At 40.0% G+C, this 13,231-nt stretch overlaps 3 protein-coding genes across 3 annotated transcripts; 1 reads left to right on the top strand and 2 right to left on the bottom strand.

Moving 5' to 3' along the window:
- Positions 1-108: 108 nt before the first annotated feature.
- On the bottom strand, positions 109-1,733 carry rhbdd2 (rhomboid domain containing 2). The gene has a single exon (XM_020100322.2). The coding sequence runs from the start codon at positions 1,373-1,375 to the stop codon at positions 404-406; it is 972 nt and encodes a 323-aa protein (XP_019955881.1). The 5' UTR covers positions 1,376-1,733; the 3' UTR covers positions 109-403.
- Positions 1,734-2,537: 804 nt separating this feature from the next.
- On the top strand, positions 2,538-9,317 carry chic2 (cysteine-rich hydrophobic domain 2). The gene is made up of 6 exons (XM_020100436.2): positions 2,538-2,891; positions 4,025-4,079; positions 4,419-4,574; positions 4,654-4,710; positions 4,799-4,858; positions 5,840-9,317. Exons 1-6 carry the CDS (start codon positions 2,761-2,763, stop codon positions 5,888-5,890), a joined length of 510 nt encoding a protein of 169 aa, XP_019955995.1. The 5' UTR covers positions 2,538-2,760; the 3' UTR covers positions 5,891-9,317.
- A 611-nt stretch (positions 9,318-9,928) lies between these two features.
- Positions 9,929-13,198, bottom strand: LOC109637832 (uncharacterized). The gene is made up of 6 exons (XM_020100435.2): positions 12,976-13,198; positions 12,702-12,847; positions 12,462-12,523; positions 12,231-12,344; positions 10,501-10,599; positions 9,929-10,165 (listed from the first exon to the last, which is right to left on the bottom strand). The coding sequence occupies exons 1-6, from the start codon at positions 13,093-13,095 to the stop codon at positions 9,984-9,986; spliced, it is 723 nt and encodes a 240-aa protein (XP_019955994.1). The 5' UTR covers positions 13,096-13,198; the 3' UTR covers positions 9,929-9,983.
- Between the last annotated feature and the right edge of the window lie 33 nt (positions 13,199-13,231).

Here is a 13,231-nt window from a genome sequence, read left to right as displayed (position 1 = left end):
TTTCTTTTTCCAAGTCCATTGAAGTTTTCCAATGCGTGGATACTCACCACTCACCAGGCAGGCATAAATAAAAGACAGGATGTGCAAATGATTACCTTTCTGCAACAATTCTAGTTTTCCACATAAGAGTTTTTATTTGGTGACAGTAGATTTTTTTTATTTGTAGAAAAAAGAAACAAATAATACAAGACTGTAAAATGTAAAAGTATGCACAAGTGTCACCTGTAACATTAAAACATTCAATGTCATTTGACAATTCAAGAAGGTAGATTATCTTGTCAGTTGCCTTTTTTTTTTACTTTGTAGTCCACACAACTCAGTGACAAGAGCTGCAGTAGGTGCACTATCACTTATTGTGGTTTTGGAGTGGTGAATAAAGCAAGATATGGCTTTTCTTGTATAACTAAAGCTGACCATGGCTATGACCGTGGTGGCTGTGGTTGCAGCTGTGGCTGTGACTGAGTCCAAAGTTATGTGTCGATCCATGTCCATGAGAATGAAGAGGAGGTGTGGGACCAGACAGAGCACTGTTTGAGTTGGGCCAGCCTTCATATGTCACAGTAGCAGCAGAGTTAATGCTTGATGTAGGAGCGTACGCCTGGACCGGGTAGGAGCCTGGTGTTGGATTGATTTGTGGAAGTAGAGTCTTCCTCCTTTCCTCTATGGAGGCAGGGACAAACAGGACACCGCAGATGTTCCTCAGCAACCTGAACGGCATCAGCTTCTCCACAACACCAGCCCTGGCCTCTGACACATCCAGAAGAGAGAACCATCCTTTCCCGTACATCCACCCAATCAAAATGGCGATAACATTGCAGGGGAGCACACAGTGAGGAACGAGGGCAGTGGCAATGATGAGGAACACCCAGGGGAGAGCTATGGTGGGGAAACTGACTCCACACAGGAACCCTTTGGTCACCTTCGTGTGCATGGTGGTCAGAGCCACACAGGCCAGGGCCACAGGGACCAGGCCCTCTGTGTGGGTGTGAGTCTGGCTGCTGTCGTCCTGCAGCAGCAGATCCAGGAAGCTGTAACACAGGCCGGTGGTGGTGGACAGCAACAGGAAGACAGACAGGAAGCGGACGGTGCCCACACCTCTCTCCAGGCTGCCACAGAGGAACACCAGGGCTGTGACGTTCAGGAGCAGCTGGGCTAAACTTCTATGATAGACGGGGAACAGGAGAAGTCTGTGGATGTGTCCACTTTGGAAAACAGCGGCTCCAACACTGAGGAAACCCTGAGTTAAGCTCAAGTATGTTTGGATACAGAATAAAACACATGATGCCAGAGCCAGAGTGAAAACACCGCAGGTGATGACAGGAACAATGTCTTTTACAACCTCTGAGATGATTTTTATGTAATCCATTGCTGCCATTGAACTATTTAACTCCAGTCATTCACATTGAACTGATTCAAGTGATAACCAGGAAGTCACCAAACTAGCAGCGCTTCAATCGACTCCACGCTCCTTCTGAAACAGGAAGTACTCTCTCATCCACGTGGTGTCCGCAGTTTACTTCCTCAAACTGATGCATCTGGATGAATCAAACGTCTACAGTCATTAATAAATCATTTTCCTGATGGAAACACGAACACGACTGTGAAGGAGTAAACACAGAAACCTAAGTAAGGCTGGCTCGATTGGATGTCCGGTCAAACGTTTCAAAATAAAATGCGTTTAACCGCACGGTGGCAGATTCTTGTTTAAAAGTTACTTGTGACCGCGTGGATTAGTTAATGACCCATACATATGAGCTGTAACGGAAAAGACTGTAAAGTGTCAGCTATCTAAAGCCTGCTGGAGCAAGAGGAAGGCTAAACGTAACTTCTTGCCAAGGTTCGTATCTTATTTTGAAGTAGTATCTGCTTATATTCCGGTTTATTATTATCAGTAGTAGTGGTAGAAGTAGTCGTACCAGGGTTGTATAATTGTTGTATGGCAAATAGTAATAATGTAATATATTATAATATAATGCTGCATTAAAAAAAATTATAGTACCAGCAGTGATAGGAAATACTCAAGGACTAAACTTAAGTACAGTTTGCATAATGTACTGATTAGATCAAATTCCCCAGTACATTTTAAGTAGTAAACTGGCTCCCCAATAATAGTTATAATAAATTAAAAAAAAATAAGTTTTAGAACAGTCACTTAACAACTGAAAATGTATTTTGTTCCAACAGAATCAAACTGAATGCATAGGTAGAAATATGTGCAAATGTACAATATCATATAGAATAAAGATGAATAACAATCAAGAGACTAAAATAAGACAGGGCCCACACAAATGGCATACAGGGACAATATAATTTGACTTTTCTATTTTTACTCAGCAAATATTTAGATAGATTTTTTCGTTTTTGTTTCAGTGAGCAGGGTTTTTTGTATTTTAGCATTTTCAAATATAGATATTTTTGCTATTTTGTGATTTTAAAAAACTACGATGAGTTGTGCATGTTGTCAAATGATCTCCTGTAAATTGTCTTTTTTTTAAATAAAAATTAAATAAATGAAATGAGACGTCAGCACGTCTGTCCCCCTTCCGGTGTCGTGCGGTTACTGCGGCGGATGTTGATGTTTTGTTTCTGTTCTGCTGAAGTGAACGATGTGAACTGAATCTTCTCCGGGACGGACACATTTTTTTTCTCCGCTCTTCTTCACGGCTCCCCTGACACTCTCTCCCCGGCAAGCTCCCTCCGTCAGTCGGCACCGTGTCTCTCCCGGTGTCCCCCCCGGGAAGCGCGAGGCCGAGTCGTGCGATGATGGAGGACTTTGACGAGATCTACGAAGAGGAGGAAGAAGAGGAGGACGAGGACAGGGCCGCGGAGGAGCAGCTCCTCAAGTACGCTCCGGACCCGGTGGTGGTGCGAGGATCCGGCCACGTCACTGTGTAAGCGACCGGCGAGGCCCACGGGAAGGGAGAGGGGTTGTTCTCCGCCACTGTCACCGTGAAGAGACCGGCGGCCGCCGAGCTCCCGTGGTTAGCAGGCTGAGTTAGCCGCCGGTGACCTACCGTAGCCTGCTAGCTACAGTTAGCAAAGAGCTAACTCAGCGAGGAGTGGCTGTAGCTTTGGTTTTAGCTGAAGTGAATCATTTGATAAATATGCCACCTCGTTAGGTTGGATGGTCGTTTAAGGAGCCATTGTCAGTGTTATCGTTTCCTCATATTCAGGTTTAGCTTTTATTCCAGGCCACCAACTAATGCTATCTACGTTATCGATGCGTGTGTCCGTTATTTTAGCTTAATTAAATTAGTCTGTCATCTAAAATGGTGGAGAAAGTAAAGCTCATCCCAATTTCCCAGAGTTGATGTCAGACGATGTGTTGAATTTAGTAAAAGTTCAAAACTGATAAGATATCTTCAGTTTATTTAAAAACATGATCATGTCTGAGGAGATCTGACATTTAAATCTTGACTTTCTGTTTAAATAGTTCTAATTCATCGATTGTTAATTGTCTGCTGTGGTTCAATGAAGTGACGAAATCAATGATAACTGATTTCAACACAGTTTGGAGATCTTGTAAAAGAAATAGTTGTGACCCCATTTAACCCCAGTTTGTTTTCCCATTGCATCTTTTTATGAACAATGTCATTGTTCAGTGAAGTTTTTAACCAAATCAACAAGAGAACAAACATTAAACTTTCCTAGCAGAGCCCTCACTAACAAAGTCAGTCAGGGTTAATCACACTGATTTCACAATGTTTTGTCTTGACACTGGAAAATAAGCAAATCTAATATTTTAGAGAATATTTTATGTTTCTTTCACTGTATTTTAACTTAAATATGAACATTGGCTTATCATGTAAGCCCTGGACTCATTGTGGTGTTTTGTTGCGAGCATGCTATCATAAGATACTGTGCGAAGAGTACAGCTTTTAATAAATAGTTCCTACCTCGGAACTTACATGTAGTACACGTAATGCCACAAGGCAAATGTTTTTATTCAAGCCAATTATCCACATATAGTTTTATGTGTATGCTTATACGTAACAATCTACTTTTTTTTACCTTTTCCCTTCAGGTTTGGGCTTAGTAACAAATTCGAGTCAGAATTTCCTTCAGCACTTACAGGGAAGGTGAGTGTCACATGTTATTTGTCAGTACATGTTAACTATGGTACATTCTCACATTTTATCACTTTATTTATTTTATATTTATTTTTATAGATTTAAGGAGGAGATTTATTTTATTCCAGCCACTAGCCACACTTCACACAAACATGTTTGGAATCTTATTACCTTTACATTAAAATGATCCTCTGCACTGCAGTATTTTGCCTTTTCTCCTTTGGCACAAACATCAATGCATTCATTTCTCTCATCAACAATACAAAATACATATTCAATTCCACATTAATCTGCCATTTACAGATATGAAAGGTTATTTACTGTACAATGTGAATGTGCCTCCTTTAGGTGGCACCGGAGGAATTCAAAGCCAGTATCAATCGCGTAAACGGCTGCCTGAGGAAGACGCTGCCGGTGAACGTGCGGTGGCTCCTATGCGGCTGTCTCTGCTGCTGCTGCACGTTGGGCTTTAGTTTGTGGCCTGTCATCTGCCTCAGCAAGAGGGTGAGACATTCACCCACTCTGCACTGCTCATAAACAAGAAAATAAAACAATATCATTTGACATCACTGTTGTTTTCCAGACAAGAAGATCTATAGAGAAGCTCCTGGAGTGGGAGAACAGCAGACTTTACCACAAGGTGAGTAGAGAAGACCTGTGGATATCTGTGTACAAGTATTGTAACATGTTATATAAACTCTCTGATCCCTGTCGCACTCGGTTTACAGTTGTGTTTGCATTGGAGACTAAGCAAAAGGAAGTGTGAAACCAACAACATGATGGAATATGTAAGTATCTGCTGTGGTTAATGTTTGAGTTCTGTTTTTGTCTTTTGGTTTAACAGCACATTGTTGATAAAGGTTTAAGGTGTGCATGGCTGAGTATGTTGTGGTTCTGGTGAGGTGATGATACATGATCCATAATATGTTGGCTCATCAGTAGAAATATTCCGATAATGGTGCGAGCATTGTAAATGCCTCAGGTACTGCCCAAACTTCTAGGTGAGGCATTGTTGAGTAAGCAAATCTATGAACCGATCCGATACCACGTCTTTGAAGACCTTTTTTTTTTAACCCTGTTAAAACTGAAATTTTCTTTTCCATGAAGTCACAATTTCTTCGCTTCTCCATCACAGTTGCGATGTATTGCCACTGGCAAGTACTGTTTTTAGAGCACTGAAGAAGAAGTGATTACTAGTGGTGAAGCATTAGCCAGGGCTAGTTAAAATGTAAGCAATTTGGCAATATTTAATGCTGCAAGAAAAAACTGGAAGAGTTGAGGCAGGTTCAACTTCTTCTTGCCTTTAAAAAAAAAAATATATATGTGTGTATTTATACCCTCTGTGCCAGGAGCCCTGTAGCAACAGGATGGTAGCCCCAGTTGGATTAAGAGGCTGCAGTTTTTTCCCACACAATATTAATATTGATTTGCATTGACTTGTATGTTTTCATCTCAAACCTGCTGATGCAGTCAACATAGGGATGGGTAATATATACTTAATCATATGACATTGCACATATTGTGATTATTCATTTGAGAAACAGTAGTTTATGGATAATCCAGTGAATTTAACATTTGGGAAATGAAGATAACTCACCATGTTATTGCAAAGTTTCTGGGAATCTGATAGGACCATAAAGAAGTCCTGCAGCATTGATTTGCAGTATTGACACAGAATGAACAGAGGTAGTGAACTGATAGCTACTTTGGTAATAATGCCATCACACTTACACTTCAACAATCTGCTTTGTTCTCTTTATCACCTGCAGGTAATCCTGATAGAGTTCCTACCTAAGATCCCCATCTTCAGACCAGATTAGCCAAACTGTGGCCGATCTCAAACCACCACTGCTGCCCAGCTCTGCCACAGAACCACGATGACTGTCAAGCTCCTTTACAACTCCCCCATCCCAAAAGACCAACACAATATTTTTGTTTACACAGTAGCATCAATCCTTTTTTGACTCATTCTCCCACATACTCTATCTACACCCTTGTTTACAAATCCAGCATCCCGACTCCAGAACTGGAGCGGATTCACAGTTGAACCTTCATCCTTCGGACAAGCTGGCGCACTGTTAAGCCATGCGAGCCGGTACCAGCCTGTTGGATGTCAGAGGAGACCCAGCCACGGGCAGTATTATTGATTTCGGAGCCAGGAGCTGGAGACTGGACTCTCGAACTGAGTTCTCTAAGCTATAACTGGAATTTCGTTTTTGTCACTTAAATGTTCCCTAACCTAAGCACATGGCACAGTCAGACCATGATAAAACACTTTCAAATGTTGCCTACCGTCACACCGCCAACTTCACCTGCAAAAAAATACACCCCAGTGCATTTGTATCAGTTGGTTTGGTGCTTTCGGTTCTAGGCTGTGGAGGCAACGTGACATAATGGAACTCCAAAGGAACCTTCATCAAAATAAACTCAGTAGCGGACTGATGAGTCTGATCAAAATATGTTGGGCCAGTGGCCAAAACAGCTTAACTCAAGAAAGAAAAAAAAAGTCACTCTTCTTATCAACTACCAGACATTGTTCTTCTCTCTCCTTTCATATCTCTGCACACTTACTGTGCGTCACCCTAACCCAGTGACAATCACACACTTTGACTCTACTTCCCATAGAATGAGTGGGTCTTAAATGCTACACTGTTTACCTGGAACAATTTGTGTTTTTCACCAGTGTGTGTGTGCAGGTGATGGGCTGGTTGCCAGGCAACTGCGTCTGATTCACAGTGGAACATGTGAGGAGGCCACTGATGAAGATGAGAGGAGCGCTTGGTTTCTTTATATATTTTTTTAGTATCTCAAGTTGTGTTTACTGTTCTGGTGAAGGGGGCAGTCTGTGCTTGTTAACCTGTTCACCATGTTTGTGTGTGTGTGTGAGAAAAGTCTGAGGGCAAAACGTATGCAAAAAAGACAAATCAGACATGAAGACACGCTTTACTCTGTAAAGCAGGGTTCTTTCCTCGGAAGTATTTTCTTTGCCATACCTGATCTTTGTTACTTTTGTTGTAATTTATAAATGTGTGAGTGTGCATTTGTGAAATAGGCCTCAGTTGTTAGTTTTTTTTTTTGTTGTTTTTTTTCTGCAATGGTATGGTTGTTTCCCTTTTTGTCTTCTGGACATGTGTCAACACTAAAGCACACAATCGCTTTGTCCTTAACACCTTCACATGGGCCTCTCTTCCTTATCAGCCAACCTTGGCCTGTTTATATGAGCGTTCCAAGTTGAGGATGTGGGTCTTTTCTGAGAAAGTTCCTCTGTCTTAGACATAATCTGACTCATTACATTGAGAGGCCTGTGGCTATTTAAGAGTGTTCGATCCTCTTTATTAGGCGTTGGGTAATACCAGCGTTCTGTATCACGAAGCAGGATTATTAAAGTCAGCTTCATAACTGCACTGAATAAAATCAGATTACTCCCAGATCAGCATCATGGTCTTTAAAGCTGTGTTTTATATTAGCAATAATGAAATGTGAATCCTTTAACAATGAATCCAGAGAAAACTAGAAACTCAGTAGAAAGCAAACCTTATCAAACCACTTTTAAATTCACCAGATTTTTATTTGGATCTACACCAAATTGCACAAACTCATAAATATCAATGTTATATCAATATGTCTATTTTTTCCATCAATAAAAATAATCATGGAAAATTTAGTAATTAAGCGAGAAAAAATCCTTTATCAGCCCTTTGTCAAGACCCGCAATAAATTGAATGGGTCCTTTTTCTTAGATTATGCATAATCCTGCCTACAAACCAAATAACAGTCAAACGGACATGGGTGCAACCTCCTTGGCTCCACACTTGCTCCCAGGTTTATGAAGCATTTTCACGTGTTTACTGAGTTGGTTCATTCTCAGTCCCCTTACTAATCTTGTGTGCAGAGGCAGGCAGACGTTTCCAAAGATGATGCACCTACAATACGATTGTGGTGCAGGTGAAGAGAGAAATACTTGGTGAATATTGAACATACATCAGACGGTCAGAGACTACAAACTAAGGCTGGACGTTGTGGAAAAAAAATGTCTTTCATATCATTTTGTCAAATTATTATTTCTTTCAAATCTGAAGAATGAGTAAAGGTTGTGGTTTCAAACGCAAAACTTTTTACAGATAGGATGCATTAAACCTGTTTTAACTCCTCACTATGCTTGTACAATGTATAAGCAATATATCAATATATATATATAAGTTTTATGAATTATATTGCAATAATTCTTGTTATTGTTTATTGCCCAGCCCTACTCCAATGAATTCTCATGTTTCACTATCATTACGTGTGCAAATAAACCACTGGTAGTGAAAAGTTTAAATCAACTTTATAAAGTAATAGTTAACAGGCTTTAGAAAAAAGTGGTTTCAGGCTCAATTAATTTCAGTTATCAGGTTAACTATCAATCCTGCTTCGAGATAAAGGCCCTAGACTATTTCTTTTTAAGACTGTCAATGTATTACAGATCACATCATACAGCACATCTCAGTTTTATTCAACAAACAATCATTTACCATCAAGTGGGAGAAAGGTGAGAAGAAGATATCGATCAAACTTCTCCCACTCAGTCCACCAAAAAAACACCCAGACACTGACTGACACTGTGAGATTGTGTGTTGCATGGGAAGTTGTAGGTCGCTCGGCTCTGGTTGATTGTATGGGTCACACTCAGGGGATTATTTTAGAAAAACAATATGTAGCATTGGACAAATCTCAGTGTCAGGTATGTTGTGAAGTTACACCAGGGAGTCAAGTAACGACGTAACATACATCACACATGAAAACGATGTGTCTGGAGTTTGTTGGAAACATGCCCTGAAGAAAAAAACTATTTAATCTATCTGTGGACTTCCTGTTAAGACAGGAAGCAGTTTTATACCACAGACCCACAAATCTCATTGGATTAGTTTATCTGTTATACAACTGGGCCGCCAAACGGCTCATCAGTCACTTTTCTATTTTTTGATTGTGGTCTGTTCTGTGTAAATGGAGGCATATGGCCATGTGCAGATATCTGTTGTGTGTGTGTGTGTGTGTGTATGCACGGTGTGTGCAGATGCAAATATTCTCTATAGATCTCAGACTGTGATTGAACCCTGCACAGAAACCGAGTCATTTTTATATAATCTTGCGTTTGCTGTTTGTTTGCGTGTGTGTGAGGGAGAGAAAGGTATATGTACATATGACTCATGAGAAAGTGTATGTACAGTAATAAACTACCAATAAATAAACAAGGCTATGAGCATCCTCCTTAGTCAACTTAGTGTGATTTTTTAAAAATTAATTCCACCAAGGAGGTTATGATTTCTGTCTGTTGTTTGTTGTTCTGTCTGTTAGCAGGATTACGCAAAAACTACTGAACAGATTTATTTGTCCCACAATTGTTGTATATTGTTGATCACTGTAGCCTTTCTAGTTGACATATTTATGGTGCTGTTTGATAATGTGTTTATTTCTCTAAACATATTTCAAATTTTGGTTTTCATGTCCACTGTTGGACTGGACTATGATTGATGTCCCATCCTTCCCCCGAGTTTCATGGTAATCCACACAGTACTTTTTGCGTAATCCTGCAAATAAACCAAAAAAGAAACAACAAACAAGCGATAATGTCACTCAGAAAAGTTCATACCTCCAACACAACAGTGCCCTTATCAGCCTTTACACTCTGTAAAATCAATGAAATGTTGAATAATGCCCTCACAATGCTAAAGAAAGTGAAAAAAAACTCTTGGATCCATACACTGATGTGGCTCTGCACTAAAATCGAATTGGTTGTTTCCTGACCCATACCACTTGTTTCCACCAAATTTTGTGGTAATCTGTTAATTAAATACACAGAAGAACAACAGTCATACTTCATTTTCATCTTGCTTTTATTTGAAGACTTGCCTTCTCACGGACTTGGTGGATTCATTGCGTCATGATTTGTGGATTTTCTTTTAATCCAGCTCCATCACTGGAAATCTGTTTGATCAGGTTTTTCAGTCCACCCTCATTGCTTAGAATGTTGCCAAGCATGTCAAACAATTCCAACGTCGTGTCATTAATGGCACTGGTCAGATCAGTGGAGGGAGAATCATCTGAACAAAAACCTGCAACGTCGAGATACACAAGTATACAAGTTTATCATCCCACAGTCAATCCAGTGCTTCGAATGTTTAAAGGCATAATGAAAAACGTGTGTGATCTAATATAAATCTAACTTCACTTGTAAATATAAGGTTTGTATGTATTTATGGAACAGATATGCATTTTACTGTTGGTTGTGCTGTATTTAGTTTGTTAATTGTTAAACAGTTGAGAGAAACTGCAGCTTCTGGATTCATGTGCATGGTAAAAACGTGAACCCTTTAACTTTTCACATGATAAAAAAAGAAATATAGAGCTTATTCACAGTGAGTAAACAATAAAACTCATATGAACGAACCATTCTCTGGGTCCATGACAGCAGGCTGTGGTAAGTTCAGACACTCTACCTGCCTCCTAAACTCTTGAATCTCAGCAACAGACACATTACTTCTCTTGCCTGAAGGACAGAGCAGGTGAAAAGCAGATGTATTAGTGGGTGTATGCACAGTCATTCAAGTAATTTCAAAGATTAAAACACAAGGAGACAGACAAAAGTATCTCAGCATCCCCATTGTGCCAGTAGGAGGCACTAGTGACTCCCAGTCAAGAAATATGACAACATGAAATTCTGACACCCGTGGGAGAGGTGGCCTATCACATCCTTTAGATGACTTATATTAAGTAAAACTACAATGTATCAATGCAAAAATACTCCATTGCAAAGCAAAGTGCTGTGAAATCCCACTTAAGTAAAAAATATTATCAGGAAAAAGGAAAAAGCTGCTCAGTGATCAGCTGCTTCATGATCAGAGCTGAAGCTGCAGTTGGTTTGTATCGAGCTGGAGTTTCTGATTCCTCCTCCTCTCTGAGCTGCTCTCACTGTAACTAATAAACTCTCATCACTAGTTCATTCTGTTTCCTCCTCCTCTTTGAGCTGCTCTCACTGTAACTAATAAACTCTCATCACTAGTTATCATGACCTGATCAGTACATGAAGTTACTTAGTGTTTGTTTGATTCCAGAGTTTATTAAACTCATTTAAACATCATGAAAAATGACTTGTCAACATGTTGTGCTCAATACAACATGAGAGGAGACGCTCACAGTCAGGACTCAGTGATAAAATGACCGGAGCGACACGCAGACATGATCAGACACCATGGATTAATAACTCAACACGTAAATCTGTTACTAAATCATCCCAATAAAAGATGAACTATGAACTCGTTGTTTTTAAGTGTGAACTAACTCAACACTGCAAACAGCAGCTACTGCACAACAGTAGAACTGGATCATCACACTCCTGTGGCCAATCCTGCTCAAGACTGAGGTTTGGACCGCCCTTACTCATTTGCATATGACACAGAAATACAGAAATAAATAAACTTGGAAATAAATAAATGTGGAAATAAAACTAAGACATTTATTTATTTATTTCCACATTTATTGATTTATTTCCACATTTATTGATTTATTTCCACATTTATTTATTCATTTATTTATTCATTTATTTCCACATTTATTTATTTCCACTTAAGTCATTTCTCGTCCTCCATATCCGACTTCTTCCGACTATCCAGAAATAAATAATAAATACCCCTGATATGAAAGCTGCCCTTTATTGCATTTGAAGACTCAATCAATCGTGAGTCAATCTTAGCTGTCAATCATAATGTTTCGGCCGTTTTATAGCATCAAGTAACTTATCAAAACCAAACTTAGTGGAAAAAATGCGAACTTGAACAAATGTGTAATAAAAACTACTTTACCTGACAGAAAACATATTTTGAGAAAAATCTATTTGATCTTTAGTTTGATACATGTCCCAGTCACAGTCATGGGGGGCAGGGTGTATGACCTACACTGTAGCCAGCCACAAGGTGGCGATAGAGACCATTTGGCTTCACTTTTATGCAGCTTGTTGTCCATCTATACAGTCCATATTGTGTCATGACATTATTGGATTATATAGGATTTTTGCATCACCGCAATAATGAAGTATCTTGATAAATTAGGTATTTCATTTAGTGGATCAGCAGAGAACAGACAGACTACATCTCCCATCAGTTTGTGTGTCGTTATTCTTACTAATGAGCTGCATGCCACTCAGTGTTCTTCCTTGTATGATCGACTTTGAAAGGATAACAAGGCAGTCGGAGCAGCCAGTGTTCAGCAGGATGGATTGAGAAGAGTAAGGTTGCACTATGGACACACAAATACATTTACACACACATATCAACACAAATCAACACTGGCTGTTTGCAATGCTAGACACAAAGTCCATATCTGTTGTACAGTGCAGGTTCCATCAATACTCACCCATATACAGAGTGTTGTCTCGCAACGTCATCTTAGCTGTGACAGAGAAGCATCGGCCTAACCTTTCACAAGTACAAATAAAATACATAACATTAAAAAAGGTGAAATTGTGCAATCAGTTTTTTTTTTTATTTGGCAAAAAAACACTCTAGGCTAGACTTTAAGATGGATTTCTGTGGTTTGGAGTGAAATGTGACGGCAGTATTTTTGATTAACTCCTTAGATTAAGCTTTATGTTACATTCTTTGAACTTGATGAAGATTGATGGCATCACTCTCGTTGGCAGCGGTGATTTTGCTCCAGACGCTCTCCACTAACAGCTTCGTCAGCGCCGCGGTCCCTGTGATGTCTGTGCTTTCTGCTATGAATATCCATTTCCCCAGCAGCTGAAAGCAACAGTCCCAACCTCAGTTACGTAAAAATGACAGATATGCTCACATTCAAAATAGAACAATATGCATGAAGTGAGATTGTGAGAGACTGGTGGAAAGTGAGATGAGAGAGTGCGTCTTACCTGCTCTCTTCCCTGCATTACAACAGGTTGAGTTAGAGTCTTACAGCTCGTCATAGGAGCCGCCTGTCCGACAGACAGAAGACTGAGCGCAGCCACAGCAACATAAACGACCTCCATCATCGTGGCTCCTGAATCAGTGTGTCTGTGTATCTCAATGGTCACAGTTTGAAGCCGACTGCGTCTTCTTCAGGACAAAACTGGTGCATCAGAGGCTCATCCCACATGAAACCCTCCTCTGTTTACACTTGTGTCACAA

The sequence above is a fragment of the Paralichthys olivaceus genome, chromosome 8 (assembly GCF_024713975.1).
Source record: "Paralichthys olivaceus isolate ysfri-2021 chromosome 8, ASM2471397v2, whole genome shotgun sequence".
NCBI lineage: Eukaryota > Metazoa > Chordata > Actinopteri > Pleuronectiformes > Paralichthyidae > Paralichthys > Paralichthys olivaceus.
Note: the sequence above shows the minus strand (reverse complement) of the source record. Positions and strands in the feature narration are given on the sequence as shown.